At 51.9% G+C, this 16,295-nt stretch overlaps 1 protein-coding gene across 2 annotated transcripts in view; it reads left to right on the top strand.

The window, feature by feature from the left end:
* The window catches only part of ASTN2 (astrotactin 2), a 361,993-nt gene that overhangs the window by 183,813 nt on the left and 161,885 nt on the right, over positions 1–16,295 (top strand). For both annotated transcript variants that reach the window (XM_050908006.1, XM_050908007.1), the window contains exon 11: positions 11,443–11,593. In XM_050908006.1, coding sequence (XP_050763963.1) covers positions 11,443–11,593 — 151 coding nt within the window. The remainder of the gene's footprint in view (positions 1–11,442; positions 11,594–16,295) is intronic.

Raw genomic sequence — 16,295 nt, 5'->3', positions numbered from 1 at the left:
TTGGCCAGCTTAAAAGCACGTTTGAAAAACTTGAATTGCTGCACATGGCATGAAGTCTTGTTTGATTTTAGCAGCAAGAGTTGGCAGCAGTCCTCCATACCCGAGCACGGCCGAGCATCCCTGCTCCGAAACGCTGGCTGAGGGTGTGAGGGAGGGCAGCAGCAGCCAGCCAAAAATACCGAGTTTAGGTCTAGCAGGGAAGGGGAACTGGGGGAATGGGGGAGAGGAATGGGCTATACTGGGACAAGAGAGGAAGAGAACGGTGAGCGGGCAGGTAGGAGCCTGCCCAGGCAATTTTGCCCTGGGAAGAGCTCTGCCCGCCAAAGGCTGGGCGATGCTGCGTCCTGCACTGCTGCTGAAAAATGTCCTCTTTTTCCAGACTGAATGCCTTCCCCTTCCTCCCTGCCCTGAATAAAACCCCAATTAGGTTTCTCTTTAGCAAATGTTACCAAGTTTGCAAAACTCCAAAGCCGGGAGGTGCCAGGGTCAGTTTGCTGTGCAGCCTTCAGGCAGCCCCTCCGTGCATATGCATTATGAAACCATCTTTAATGGCATGATCATATCCTAGTTTTTCACCTTTGCCTCGCTCAACACAGCTGATGAACCTGCTCTGGGAATGATCTGCATTAATGTGGAGCTGTGCTTTGAGCAGGGGAAGTGTCATTTAATGCTAAGCACTCTGAAAAATCAAGTCGAAATGTCTCAAATTTGTTGCATGTAATGTAGTGGATGTTTTTTACATTACCATGCCTGGGCCTTAGCTCCCTGTCTGTAAAATGGGGATGATAACAGGGAGATTGGGAACTTAATCACTTTATTGGTTGTGAAATACTGCTGCTTTTTGCTGTTGAGCAAAGGATAAGCAACCCATGAGGAGCTGAGTAATTGTGCATGCGGAACAGCATCTGAATAGAGTACAATAAAGTAGGAGCTATGTGTCCTCCAACGAAGAGAAAACCAGATACTGAGAAGCTGCAGATGAAGTTGTTTGTAGGGTGCTGAGAAGCCTGCGGATGTTCATAGGTACCCAGGGTGGTTTTTGGGATGCCTAAATGCCGAGCTCTGGACTGTTTCAGGCACCCAGAGGCGCCTGGCTACGACTCAGCGCCATCACTTTCGGCGTTTGGGGAGAGATAGGTCCTTCAGATAACCCTCTTGTATGTGGTCTTGCAATCAACACCATCATCAAAGTGCATAATTACCAGAGACTGCATTAAGGTTGCCTTGGCAACCTTAGTTCTCACATTTTCTTAAGTTTTGAGTATGTGACATTGCAACCTTTATAATTTCCTTTGTTATACTTTTTCCACGTGCACAGAACTGCGCATACCCATGTGGCGTGGCAGCGGCTCCTGTTCGCGGGATGCCTGACGGACCTCGATGTCTCACCGGCTTTGCAGTGCCCATCGTATCTGCGGCCCTGCTGACATGGGCTTTCCTGGGAGACTTGGTCTGGGTCTGCGTTGCAGAGCGGATGCTCTGCAGGATCCCTTTGCCGGCAGAGATTGGACCATCCAGGCAGAGATAGCCTGGACGTGGCATCCCCCACGGAGGGCTTTGCTCCCTGTAAATTTAACTGTGGGGTACTGCGTTTGGCAGCTGCTCTGGATTTGGGTGGCTGGGGGCTGGGCTGCATCCAAGCAGGCGGTTGCAGGAGCGAGGCGGGGATGATAGCAGAGGCGATGCCGCTTCCCTGCCGAGCTCCTGCAGAAGCACGATCCCCATGGAGGAGCTGGCACCGGGCTGGCCTCTCTTGTCCTCCTGGGTCCCTGCCCTTGGTCACGACACGCGGTTGGGGGGTCAGAACCAGGGTTTAATCAACATCAAACCAGCTTTCTTCCCCCACCGCCACCCCTCTCTTCTCCTATGGCATGGTGTGTTTCGCTCCATCCCTCTGGATAAGCCCACGGGACTCCTGGCCACCACTTGCGCGGTGCCAGGGTCAGTGTTTACTTAGTAGGGGTGTTAGAAATATTTTTGGATACCTCCTTTCACGGCAGCCTGCAGAAGGTCTTGCCAGGAACATCAGCGAGGTCTGCTCGGCTCAGAGCAGCTCGGCCGTGGTGAGCCACGAGCCCTCCCTGTGGTCTCTCGCTTCCCCTTCTGCGCAGATTTTTTTCCTTCCTTGTTATCACCATGTTATCTCTGAGCATAAAAAATACCCTCCCGTTGCTTTTTATTTCTAAATTGAAGCCAGAAATGTATTTACAAGTTCACAATTTTGAAAATGATGTTTTGAGAGGATGGGATGGAAGGAATTGCTGGGAAAACTGAGCTAGTAAAAATATTAATTAGCATAGATAAATAATTTGATGATTTTCATTTATGTATTTTTAAATTATGTATTGCTGCCTTTACTAATAACCCCCGCGCCGTGTGATCCATTTTGCTAGATAAACATATTACTTTGTGAGTTAATTAGTGTGCAATTGCTATCAATTAATACGTACTATTACCACTGATTCTGTGTTGAACAAGCAGATTGCCCTACTATTAACTGTTCAAATTATTAATATTTGGAGCTGCCTAGAACCCCTCCCCAGAAGAAGGTTATTGGTAATTGCAGTGGTGTGAGGGGCAGGTGGCTCCTCACTGAGTCTGGAGCTTTCTGTTCCTGGTGGCCTAAATGCTATTTTTTTTTATTATTTAATTTCTTAAGATGTTGAAACTGTGCATTTCCTCTGCTTCTGGTTTGCTGCCATTTTTTTTTAACTTTTAGATTTCACATTATAAAGTTTTTCTTTGCAGCTGAAGTTTGGAGGAGCAGATAGGGAAGGGGACGGATCAGGCTCATCTTGGATAACTTTGTATGCTTCATAGCTTAACAACTAAAGTTAATAAAACTGAATTAGGTATGTCTGGCTCTGGCTGGCGACATAGTCAACAGAGGGAAACGGATTCCTTTGAAGCTGAAAACGTTAGCTGGGGTGTTAGGAGCAGTTGTGGTAATAGCAGCAGGGAACCGGGGCTCTGCAGTTGAAGATGCAGAACAAGGTGGTGGGGATCCAGGGCAATGCCCATCCCTTTTGCCACGACGTGCCGGGGTGGTTGGGGTGGGACACGATGCTTGGCAGTGCTGTTTCTCCTCCCTGCTGGTGTCCACAGGTGCTTAGTGTGGGTTTTCTGTCCCACCGAGGGCAATTGCTGTGCTCCAAGCCCCTGTACCGTCCCATCCCATCCCATCCCATCCCATCCCGCATTTTGCTGTCGGGGTGCCTGACACACAGGACCATCCAGACGGTACTGCCAGCACGCGGGAAATGCAACTCGCCAAATTTGGGATTAATTACAGGCCACCGTGAAGCGGGTGCTGACACGCGTAATTTCCAGTGCGCTTACTGACCATGCTTTATCATCCCTATTAAGGCTCGTGCGCTTTTACTTAAACCTCCCGGTGCTGAGGTTGCCTGGGAGACTGAGCCAGCACCGCCTGCCTTTACCTTTGGCTCGCACGGGGTTGAAGCCACGACTGCGATGCTTCCGTGAAACAGGGGAAAAAATGCTCAGAATTAAAACTATCTTGTTTATCTCATCCGTGACATCCTGGTCCTTCGTACGGCAGAGCTGCACCGCTTCCGAGGGGGCTGCAGCAGGGTGGGGGATCCTGGCGAGCCCCGGCATGCCCTGGGACGTGCGCTGCTTGTGATGGGCTTTCCGAGCTCACTTTTATTCTGGTGTGTTTGGTTTTGCTTTACTTTGCTGTAATTAAATTTCTGGCCCTTCCGGTTGCCAAGGTGAGCTTCAAAATGCTCTGGCAGAGCGATGGTTTTATTGAATCTCTAGCAAATTATTCAAGTGTGGTAGGGAATTTTTCACACTTTCAACCTCAGGGTTTTTGGGAGAGTGTTTTTGCAAGTGTTTATTATAGTATTACCGCAAGAAGTGAGACTACCCAGAAAATTTATAGTAAGCAGCTCATCAGCAGCGGTGTGTCAGCGTAGCGTAGCTCCATTGAAGTGCTTTCTTCAGCGTCACTCAAGTAAGGATGATTTCTGCCAGTTTAGGACCTGGATGGTGGGTTTTTTTTCAAACCTCCCAGCACTATTAAAGTGGCTCAAAAGTGTCTGTGGGTGCGCTGGGCAGAAACTCAGTTTTTCTGCATAAAATAATAAATCTGCTGCATGCACGCACATCTTCAGGCACCACGCTAAAGAAACCTGGTTGAAGACGTGAGCTTAAGCGTGCCAAAGTTTCAGACTGTGAAGTCCCTCAGTTAGAAGCTGCCACCACCTCATCAGGTCCTCCAGGGCCAGGGCTGGGAATTAACTTTTCCAGAGCATCCCAGCTTGGTCGATGTGCGGATGGACTTGCTCAGGAGGTAGCTCATGGTTCGGTGCTGCAGGAGATGATTGCTGCAATCACTACAAATGTGGTAAATGATGTAGTGGGTGCAGGAGAGGGCTGTAGAGAGAATGATCTCTTGTTGTAGGCAGAATAAAAAAGAAAAGGGTTGAAATCCTGGAAAAAACGTATTCTGTTGCTTTTAAATTGGAGACCACTTTTCTCAGGTGACCATTTATTGCACATTCATCATAATTTGAGTGTTTAACTGCATGGCCCTCTACAGAACAGCTGAGCCTGTGGTGCAATCAAACCCGGTTGGAATTGTACTGTGAGCGCGGGAAGTGCTAAAAGTACTAAAAATAACTTTGAAAGCATCTCCACTTGGATATCCAACAGTGGTGAGGACCTTTAATCCTGATCTCTTGTTGCCTTGGCTCCCCATCTTAAGCATGAAGAAAATAATACGCGATGTACAGAAGCTGTGAGTATAAACTAACGTTCGTGAGATGCTGGGGGTGCTGGGTGGTGAGTCCCCAGGAGGGGAGAGCCCCAGGGGAAGGGATGGCTCCTCCACCTTTGCCAGTGAGCGGGAATGCCACGTGCTGAGAGCAGGGCTGGGGCCGCGGGTGCTGGTACCTCGGGGTCCCCAGGGGTCTGCCTGCAGCCGGGGTCCCAGCCCCGTGTGCTGGTCAAATCCTGACAATTCACTTCTGAATGCTGGGCTTTGCAGATGCCATTTGGTTTTTTTTATCGGTTATATGTAATGCTTTTATAAAAAATGTGATTATGAGTTTTGCAGTACCCCCTCAGCTGGGGTACGCGTGTCGATCAGGCAGGCAGACCCTTTGTGCCCATTTCTGTGATGAATTTTGCTGGGCATTGTGTGAACGTGCTGAGCTCTTCCCAGCCTTAACAAGCCCAAGCGCTGCAGTGCAGGAAGCTGGGACGAAGGGCTGGGTTAACTTTGCTTCTGCTACGGTCTATAATTCCCCCCTCCAATTTGATATTTTAAGCTTGCAGCTGAGAGCACCTACCCTTCCCGGCTCACCATCTTCCACCCAGCATTTGCAATTCGTGGCTGGTAAAGAAGTTTCCAACCCACGTGGCTGCAGACAAAACAGAGGCAGAACCATTTGCACAGCAAACAGGCTCGTGCAGGTCCCAGTTACGCTGATCCCATTAATATCTTTGAGCAGTTTACTCTGAAACTCGAGGAGGAGTTGGGCAGCCTCACTAATGATTTCAGCGCTGGCCGGATTAGCAGAGGAAAGCGGGGGTTTAGTGGAGGAAAAAGAGTTGTGAGGGAGAAGAGAAAAGGAGCGGAGGAAGACAGGAGTGGAATAGGTGAGAGCACAGGTGATGCTCAGACAGAGCATTTGCTGGGGAGGAAATAACCTACCCACCACGTGGATGGGGACTTCAGCTGTTGCAGGTCTGGGGCTGTGTTTGAGGACTCCTCAGAGGTGTTTTCCCCCAGGGTGGGCATCCAGCTTCTCCTGGAAGCTGCCCCGGAGGGATGGGTGCTCAGCTTGAGCTGCGCCCTTGGCACATTTCGGGGCTGGATAGGGCCGTGATGGGGTCTGGGAGGGGGAAGCAGCCACGGCTCCCACGTGAGCACCCGCGGGGCAGAGGGTGAGTGTCCCTCCGGGTAAAGCCAGCTCTGAGTGAGGTGACCTGATGGGGCAGGGAAGAAAGGTGAAAGGCAGAGGACATCCAGGTTTAACCCCTGGCTGGTCATAATGGGAAACAGGAGCAAAGTCTGCACAGGGGGACACCTCTCTGGTGAGCTCTCGGCAGCGAGGAGACCAGCCCTTTCTCAAGCCTCGCCAGAAGTTTTGTGGCCAGAGCTGATCAAAATTGCTCAGGCAAGCAGCTGTCAGGCTGAAAAATGCAGAAATCTGCGTGTAAATTGCTCTGCACTGTTTTGCAAGTGCATCAGCTCTTAAGTTCCCTGTTGAGTGGGGTCTTGCCAATGGAAGTAGGAAGCAGCGCAAGGTGCTGGACACGAGGCATCCTGGTTGGGCTGCACTGGGGGGTCCCCGCTCTGTAGCAGTCCCTCCTTCAGGATGAAGCTGCAGGTGACACAGCTTCGTGCCTTTTGCTGCTAGTGGACCCTGTCTCTAGAAACTCATGAACCCCAAATCTCCCCCCAATCCCTCTCCAAACACAGCTCGGGGAGCAGATGGTAGAGCAGCACTGGCTTAGTCCCCAGCTCGCATCCTTTTCTTTGTTTTTCTCTTTGTTTTTTCTTTGTTTTAGTGATGGTTAACTTTGTAAGACACTGAAGTCTTTAACCATTAGCAGGCAATGAAAAGGCGCAGCTGAGTTAGATAACACCCACTAATCCCCTTCCAGAATGAGCTGGAGAGAAGAGCCACTGTGAAGCTCAGGAGCTTACTCTGAGATGAGTGCTTTGGAGGCTTTGAGAATTGCACGGTGTTGGTATTTCATGAATAAATAACCCCCAGTGATATTTGTCACTGAATCTGCTTCATTAATGAAGGCCTGGAACAAAGGGGGAGGATGGAGAAAAGTAATTTTGAGGGAATCGAGGTGACTGCGGGCGATGGGAGGTGGCACGGGGCTGGGTGAGGATGGGTGCCACGGTCTGTACCGCGGGAGCTGTGCAAAGTCAGGCAGAAAGCCCTGCTGTTGTGCACCATGCTGACCGTTTGTGGCAATTAAAGTTGTTAAGAAAGTGGGTTTTACTGATGCTGAGTATGTAATCAGTGGGTCCTGGTAGGGAGGGGAGTGCATTTCATTTATAAGTGTATCGTTTGGGCGTCTGTGAGTGTCTTTGGGAGGGCTGGAGAGTTAAAGAAAGAGCATGTGCATGTGTTCATAGATGTGCGTGTGCTTGCAGAGAGAATCTGGCACCAGAAATTAGGTCGCTCGCTCCAAAATGCCCTTTTTGATGGGACCTGGCATCTGCTTCAGGGCGGTGGGGAATTGCCCCGTCCTCCCAGTACACCAAGTGCTGAGCCCTGCCTGGTCCCTGCGGCTTCGGTGCCTGGGTCCGGCCAGGGCCACCGGCAAATTCCCCGGCTCTCTGATGTGCTCCGGGCACGGCGCGAACTGCGGAGCCCATCTTCTCCGTCCGGCCTTGTCACAACGAATCTGGGGGTTACTCAGTGAAATTCAATACGGATAGATGGAGAACAAGAGAAAAGAGCTGTTCTTTTGCAGGCAGCTCATTACTGCAGGGAAGTGATTCATCCATCAGGGCCGGTCTAATCTGGTGTGCCCGGGCGGTGGGGAGGGACGGCTGCGCCCGGCGGGCACCGTGCAGTGGTGGCCAGATGCTGCCATCGCTCCTCCAGCATCCCCTGCCTTGTCGGCACTGCCTGCTCTCCAGGGCCGGCTCTGGGACTTGGGGGCTGGGGGCTGCGGTCCCATACAGCAGGCAGGGAGGGTTGGGCAGGGGTCACCACCGGAGCTGCGTGGGTGGGAAGTCATCTGCTCCGTGCCGCGTGCTGCCCGTCCCATTGTTGCTGCGGGAGGCGGGTAATTAATTATTGCTCTTCACCCCCCAAAATTAAAAGGAGCCGCTGAGGCTGGCAGTGCCGAAGGCTCGGCGGCGCCTGCCTGCACCGAGCCTGGCTCTGCCGGCCCCTCCAGAGGCAGACGAAAGCGAAGTTTGCTCCCAGCTCGCTCCGAGCATCGCGTCAGCTCTCTCATCTGCTGACATGCCCCTTGTCAGGGCGCCGCGTTGAAGTGATGCTCCTCTAATCTAACGACAGCTGACGCAGAAGCGATCCGGCCGAGCAGCCTCCCTCCGTCTGCGGGCAGTGCCGTCACCCCGCTCCTCTTGCAGGTGACATTGGAACACTTCCCTCCGGCTCCGCTGCCCCACCTTCCAGCGGGTTAATATTTTAATACACTTAATGGCTCATTCCAGCTCAGCAGCCCCTGCCCGTGCTTTGTCGAGGGTCATCCATTATGCCAGGCACGATTTCGGAGAGCGAGGTTCCCATTCCTGTCCTCCACCCTCCCGAGGGCAGCAGGTCGGTTTGTGCTTCCAGGTTTTAATTAAAAGCGTGATGAGCTGCCCCTGCCAGCCCCAGCCCGGGAGCACAGCGCCGTGTGGGATGAGCTGGCTTCTCCTGACAGCACTCCGGCTCTCCGGAGCTACCCTGGCCGAGGATTGAGCCCAGGGTTTCCTTTACACCACCCAAGGCAGCTGTAGCTCCTCACCTTCTCCCTCCAGGGAGGTGGGAGCTGCAGGAGGGTCTGGTTGTTTGGTGGCCAAATGGAAAAACCAGGAGGGAGGACGGGGACACGGTTCTCCTTGCAGTCCACCTATGATGAGAAACCCCTCGGGAGGACCAGATGGGGCTGAGCTTTCCGGGTGGGCGGTGGAGGAGTTGTCATGGTTTGTTGGGTTTTTTTAAAAATAATTCTCCCTACATTAATAAACAGTGGTTTTGGTTAGTAAATAATATGCCCTTTCTCTCCCCCCATCTCTCCAGCAGAAATACATGCCCTGATTGAATATATTCTGCCTTTCTCACTCCCTCACTTCAGAGGAGCTGCAAATTCTGGTGGGAACAGAGTGCTAATAGAAAAGGGCCTCTAAAGATATTTGAAACATGACCAAGAAAGGACAGAGGGAGATTCAGCTCCAAATATGCTGGAAAATCTAGGAGATGGGCCAAGAAAGGGGGAATATCGGAAGCATGATCGCCAAGAGGGAAAAGTTAATTGGGAAGCATTAATTGGGGTGAAAGCGGGCACCGCAGACATGAATTTGCAATGTGGGGCAGCGATGGGCACCACGGTGGGCACGGAGCTACCCTGGCACTGGGGTAACTCGTCTGCCCCGACCCACGGTAGCAGAGAAGCTGCCCTCCACCTCTGTTTGAGCGGGGATGTCCCAATTTACCAGTTTTTACTGGTTTTATGGTGTTTTCCTTGTTGAAAGGCCCAGCTTCTGGAATCCTGTGATTGCCTGGAAATCTGGAATCTGCAAAATCGTGACTTCAATACTGCGTAGGTCTTTATTTCTTTGGGTTTGGTCTCTGGGTAGTTTCTAGCCCTCAAGTTTGCAGGGAAGAGCTCGATTACACTCTAAAGGCTCAGAAAGCAGAAGGCTAATCTAGGGGAGGGGAAAAAAAAAACCACCCAGTGATTGATTTATTTTTAAAATCTCATCATTTTTGTGCCAATCTCATTATATTTTTTTTTTTTAATGCCTGACTCATGATTTTTGCGAGCGTTTGGTGTTGGCAGGGCTGTGTGCGTGAGTGTGACGGCGCGTGTGTGCGCAGGGGCCCTCTGCTGATAGATAATGCAGTGCTAGTTCGAGACAGCAGTGCTGTGGTCTTCAAGGACTGCTGAATATTCCTCCACTGCCGTTTCATTGCCAAGCACATGGTTTTCAAATTAAAAAAACCCAAAAAAAGGAGACTAGCACTGGGCATTGAGTCATCGTGTGGCTTTTTAGGTGTTGATGGGAGAGCAGGGGAGATGCTAAAGGGGAATAAACCCCCCCTGTGACTCCTGGCGTTGCCTCGGGGCGTATTTTAAGATAGAGGGGTCAGCATTTATTTGCAGCCCCCAGTGTATAAAGATCTAATAAATGGCCTGTGGAAGTTAAGTCTGTCGCCATCAGTGACTTGTTCTGTGACCTTGGGTAAATCACTTTGTCTGTCTCCTGTCGGTAAGAGGGTGATGGGATCTGTTGCCCAAGATGGGTTGCAGGTATTGGTTGATATATAAAATGTGCTTTGAAGATGAAAAATACCTTGGAGATGCTTAAAGCTCTCGACAAGCATCTGTGTTCCCTTTGCAGGAACCCAGCAGAAAGCAAAGTGCCTGAATACTTTGTCACAGACAAAATCTGCTGTGTGAGCAGCTCGGAGAGGCAGGGCTGGGAGCTTCCCAAGGCTTTATATGGCCATTGAATTCGTAGGCATTTACGCTTCTTGGTTGCTTAAGAGAGGGTTGTCACAGCGCGGCTGTGCCCGGGGCCTTGCAGAGCCGTCACGGGCTGGAGCAGTGCAGCAGAGAGCTGTGCCTGCACCCATCGCTGCGTCCCCTGCTCCAGGTCCTCCGTCCCACGTCGCCAAGCACAGGGATGAGCCTCCACATCCCAGCAAGTGCGAAGCCTGGTTCCATATGGCTTTCCAGCTTTGTCAGTGTCCCCAGGTGATGGACGAGTGTTGTGGTTTAACCCCAGCCAGCAACTCAGCACCACACAGCCGCTTCCCCCTCCCCTCTCCCAGTGGGATGGGGAGGAGGACCGGGAAAAGAAAAGGTAAAACTCGTGGGTTGAGATGAGAGCACTTTAATAACTAAAGTAAAATAAAATAGAATACTAACTAATAATATAATAATAATAGTAATGAAAAGGAATATAACAAAAAAAAGAGAAATAAAACCCAAGAAGAGACAAGTGATGCACAATGCAGTTGCTCACCACCCGCTGACCGATGCCCGAGCAGTGATCTGCCCCTCCTGGCCAACTCCCCCCCGTTTGTATACTGGGCATGACGTTCTATGGTATGGAATATCCCTTTGGCCAGTTCAGGTCAGCTGCCCTGGCCATGCTCCCTCCCAGCTTCTTGCACACCTGCTTGCTGGCAGAGCATGGGGAAACTGAAAATCCTTAACTTAGGATAAGCGCTACTTAGCAACAACTAAACCATCAGCATGTTATCAACATTATTCTCACACTAAATCCAAAACACAGCACTGTACCAGCTACTGAGAAGAAAACTAACTGTATCCCAGCCGAAACCAAGACAACGAGGTGTGGGTGCCCGGGGAGTCTTGGCCCAGCTGTGAAACATTCAGGAGGAGTTTCACTGTTGTGGATTCGCTGTTGTCTAGTATAGGGTTGGATTCACACGCAACTCCAGGCTACTAAAAAAGTATCTCTTAGTTGCCAGTTTGCGTGAAAATGGTAGATAGTATCTTTGGTTTGGTTAGATAGTATCTAACTGTTTGGTTTTCATCAAGTATCTCAGAGTTATGCAGCAAATTTATTTCATATAGCATAATCACAGAGCCTTAATTTTCTTGGGAAGCCTCCTTTTACTCATGTTTGCTAATCAAAATGACGTGATTTTGCCAGAGCAGCTTTCTTTGTGGATTGCCCTGCCCGTGCCGTGTGCTGTCAGCTCCCTGCCAGCCCTAACGGTGCTTTTTCTCTCCAAGGGAAGAAGCGATGCTGTCCACCTACTTTGAAACCATCAATGACTTACTCTCCTCCTTCGGGCCGGTCCGAGACTGCTCCCGCAACAACGGTGGCTGTACCCGCAACTTCAAGTGCGTTTCAGATCGCAAGGTGGACTCGACGGGCTGCGTGGTAAGTACTGCGGCTGCTGGCCCCCAGGGCTGGCGTCTGTTTTGGGGACAAGGTGGAGGGGGACATTGCCGGCTCCCTCTCCGGGGATGTGGCCAAGGGGACGTGTGTGCTGGTGGTGGACTCCCCCCACCCCTGGGGCCTTCACGGCAAATCGCATACGCCTTAAGGACCTCAGGGAAGGAGCCCAGGGGCTCAGATGAGCAAAAGAAAAATGCTTGAGGCTGATGGTCATTTTCCTGCTTGTCAAGAAAGCACGGGCTGAAAGCAGCCTCGCTTTTTCTCCTGCCTTGTGCTTTCCAGCGTGGGAGAAAGATGAAGCATCTCCCCATCCTCTCCCGCTCTGGGCCTCTCTGACACCCTCAGAGTTTTGATTTGTTTCTGAACGTGCTCACATCTTGCCAGACAATCTGCTGAGTCCCAAGTTTTGCAATCCCCCCCCTCCAGAAGCCCTCTTAGACCATAGACCATTAGTTTTGGGCAGAGGCTCTGAATTGTTCCCAGCTATCGATGCACAGAGGGGTTTCGCCGTTCTTCCAGGTGGGAGCAGCAGAGCTCAGCACCTCTCCCAGCTCTAACCCATCGCCCCCGACAGCAAAGTCGCTGCTTCCCTGCATGCGGAGCTTGTGCGAGTCCGGTACGACATGCGGAGAAGTGGGGACAGAGCCTTGGGAAACTGGGGGAAACCTGGAGCATCCCTTCTCGTCTGTCTGTTGTAGGAGCCCCTGCCTGCCAGGCAGCGGGTGGTGACCCCTGAGGGGGTCCAGAGCTCGTCGTCCACTCCGCCTGCCCTGCAAACACACGCCCGCTGCTCCGAAGCTCCCCAAAACCCCTCTGCCCCTTCCCTTCCCTCTTGCCGCAGGCAGATCCTCCATCGCCCCATCCTTCCCATCTCAACAGAGGCGGGAGTTAAGTGTCTCTTTATTTATTGAAGGTGTTTATACACGGCAGCCGGGAAAGGTCAGGCTGGAGCGGTGCCGTCCCGGGGGTGGCGTTTTCATTATCCCCTTCTCCGGTTCCTTGTTAAGGCCATTTAGCACGACAGCCTGATGTGTCACCAGCAGCGCCTGGTGCCGTCTCCCCCTTGCCGCTCCTCTCCCTTTCCTCCTTTCTTTTCCCATTGTCGTTTTCTTTTGTTCCCTTTTCCAGGGAGCAGCTGCCTTTCTAGTCTTTTGGGGGGTTTTCCCCCTTTTTTGGGGCGTTATTTTGCTCTGAACACCAACGTGCCTCCCAGCCGCTGTCAGAAGCAATCAGGACTCTGATCACCCGGTGCCGCTGGGAAGAGACGCCTCTTTTTAAAAGTCAGGATATATTAAGATAGAAATTGTCAATAAATTACAGGCCTAGTGCTCGCCACGCCGGCACGTGGAGAGGCAGAAATTGAAAACTGTGTCACGCGGGGAAAATAACCCCCCTGCTTCTGCAATGCCTAACTGAGGCTTTATGCAAAGAGAACGAACCATATGTAGCAGGGGGAGAACGGAGAAGCAGCGAGAGCCGTTCTCCTGGAGAGCCGTGGGCGAGAGGTGACGCATGGGGACTGTGGGACCCCCGCGTCATGCCGGGCTCCTGGGTCCGTGCGTCCCATGGGGACAGGAGACGGCTGTCGAGATGCCCATCTGTCCTCCCTCTGCTCTTCGCCCCTTTTTCTCCCCACTGCAGGAGCATGAGGCTGCTCTGCCCCTCTCCACAGCCCCCAGTCGTGGGGTGAAGCCCCCCAGCTCCTCAGTCCCAGCTGCAGCCTGAGGACAGCAGAGCTGAGCTCCCCCGGGGGACTTTGGAGACGGCTGCTGCATCCCCCCTCTGGTTCACGTCTCTCCCTGCTTCCCATCGGACTGACACCAGGGGCACACTGCTCCATCCCTCCCGGCTCTCCCAACCCCATGCAACGTTTTACACTCGTCACCTGCTTGTAGGTCCCCAGCAATGGCAGGGGTGCGAGCAGAGGTCTGGAGGACACTGTCCCATGTTTCTGACCGTGGTCCATGGCTGTTGTCTGGGGAAAAGCCTAGCGGGTGGGCAGGCAGCACTGCCCCCAGCCCCGGGTCGCGCTCGTGGTGCTGAATGGGGTCGCAGGTGATGGGAGCTGAGTTTCGGAGCTCGCCGCAGCCCCGGTGTGCGACATTGCGGCACCTTCTGCACCGGTCCCTGTGCCGGGCCATACGTCCCCTCCTCATCCCGCCCCTGCTCCCGGAGTCTGCCAGGTGTGAGCTGGGCTTCCAGTGTGAGCAGGGATGGGGTCATTTGCTACAAGTTTGCAGGGATGTCAGTTAGTTTTAAAGCTGAACTGCTGTGAACTCAATTTGCCAATTTGGTAAGTGCTATGGGCAATATCGGGATGTAATTTAATTAAGCTATCCCCTTTTTATAGAGTTCAGGGAGCATTTGCGTACTAATTTTAGCACTAGGTTTGCTTCAGCTTTACTCCGGACACTGTTTCACAAATCATGACATGTTGTTAATCTTTACCAGTCAACAGTTTATTAATATGCCGAGGACCACAGAAGTATATAATCAGCGGTTCATCAATCAAGGCTAAATCCAACAAATGTTCCAGGCAGGTACTGAGCATAAAATATACATGCAGCCTTGTAAGCAATTAATACACAGCAGAGCCAGAGCCTAGCAGCTCAACCAGGGAACAGCACAAATCTCAAAGATTTCTTATTCCTTTTATATATAATCATCATCTGTTACCAGTTCCTTCATGCCCTTAATACAGCTTCCAGTAATTCTGCGAGGACTGGGGATGCATTTATCTTCGGACGTTTTAGCGGCGTGGGCTCTGCCATTACCTAATTGTTTGGTCTTAAAAGGACTTGGTTAAAATGTCAAGGGCAGTTTGCTTGCAGCTCGTGGTGGAGTCTCTCTGAGGACAGTCTCCTTGGGCTTACAAAGGAGAGAAGATGACGTTGCTTTGCTTAGTTAAAATCCTGTATGCAAGGTGTCACCTGGAAGACCCCAAAGGCTCCGCAGTGGGGTCCCCACCCGGAGGGGTGACAGCTCCCCAGCTGCCATCCCACACTTCCCATGGGGCCCTTTTTTCTCCTCATCTCAGGGCTTTTTGTTATTTTTACCTGTACCCAGTAGGTGGCATTAGTGCATAAAGGTTTTCAGCAGTTCTTTTCTTATCGGAGGCCTTTTTTATTTGGGCAATTCTAAGAAGTATGAGCTGCAACCTTGCTAAGACCTTGGCATTGCTAACTGGAGCCTTGCCTTTGAGCCCTACCTTGCAACATAACAAAACAATCCCCAAGCTCTAGAAAACCTGTTTCCATGCTGCTTTTCCTTGTTGCACCCTAGAATTGCTGTCGGGTCTGGGGAAGCCATGGGCATTTCCCAAGAAAACAAAATCCCAGCAAGCTTCTCTAAATCTGGTGGCTCTGCTCTGCACGTTGAGTCCAGTGTGTGTTTCATACCATCTTGCAGGGATCACAGCAAACCAGGAGAAACTGTGCTGGACGAATAAGTCAGATTATTGCTAGTAAAGGAATATATATCGCTGATCCCTTCCACCGGCACGGTGGTAGCTGCTCAGCCCAGAGGGAGGATGCTGAAGGAGAGAAAGGGCTTAACCCTCGTGTGTTGGTGATTTATAATTTGAGATGAAAACCTGTGAATAGGCCCTTAGGGACTGAAGGAAACACCTGTAATGCGGCTTAAATTCAGGTTTCCCCACCTGTCTCTCAGCTTGGCTTTGCTTACTGATGCCAGTCCTCTCGTCCGCCCCAGGAGAAGGGGGGGTTGCTTGCATCTGCTGCCCCATGGCCATGCCTGTTTGCGAGCCCCAGCAAGGCAGGATTGTAGCCCCAGGGGAATAAGAGGGGTGAGGTTTTTTCCCCAAGGAAAGTGAGCTTTGGTCTTAGCACGTGAGCTGGGTGAGGAGGTGGTCGGTTCCCCTCTGGTGTATGGTGGCCATCCTCGGCATCACCGTGGGAGAAAGCAGTGGCAGGTACAGGCGTGCAGTGAAGGTGCGTGTCTGAGCCCCATGGTGCCTCTCGGGATGGGGTCTCATCACCATGAGGACCTCATGGAGAAGCAGGAGGGCACGACTGCCCAGCTGATGGTGAGGAAGGCAGCTCGGGGTCCCACACCAAGGTAGCAGCAGAATTAGGCTCCTTGTTTCCCTGCTGTGTGAGCAGCTTCGCTGCAGCAGGTGGGTGCAGGTGCTGTGGTCTGATGGTTCTGCAACATCTGTGATGCCTGCAGATGTTGGTGAGTTAGTCTTTTAAGTCAGAAGAGAGTGACTGGTGCTACAGAGGCCAAAGATGTTGCACTTGGATGTGGAAGGGCTCACAGCGTGGCTGTGCTCCAGGATCTGTCCCACCTTGGGAGAGGTGTCAGCAAGAGGTAGGAGAGCCCACCGAGCCCAGGCAGCGGGCGCTGCTGTTCTGCACAGACATGAAATCCTGCTGATCATCACCATCTCCCTGCTCGCGGGCTGTGGTTCCTCTAGCACAGATTTATTTCTAATTTGAGTGAGAAAAAAGTATAGTTTGCCTGCAAGGGCGATGTGAACTGTTCCTTTCCACGATCATGGGGTCAGCCCGTCAGGCAGGAGGGAGTTTGTCTGGCTCAGCAGTATGCAGAAGGGAGAGCATCTACCAGAGAGTCTCTTAATGAAGTTGTGGCCCACGGTGACACCGGTACGGTGTTGGTCCCAGCGTTTTTAGACAGAGCAGGAAGAGAAATTTGGCCTGGTCCA

The sequence above is a fragment of the Gymnogyps californianus genome, chromosome 18 (assembly GCF_018139145.2).
Source record: "Gymnogyps californianus isolate 813 chromosome 18, ASM1813914v2, whole genome shotgun sequence".
NCBI classification, from domain to species: Eukaryota; Metazoa; Chordata; class Aves; order Accipitriformes; family Cathartidae; genus Gymnogyps; species Gymnogyps californianus.
Note: the sequence above shows the minus strand (reverse complement) of the source record. Positions and strands in the feature narration are given on the sequence as shown.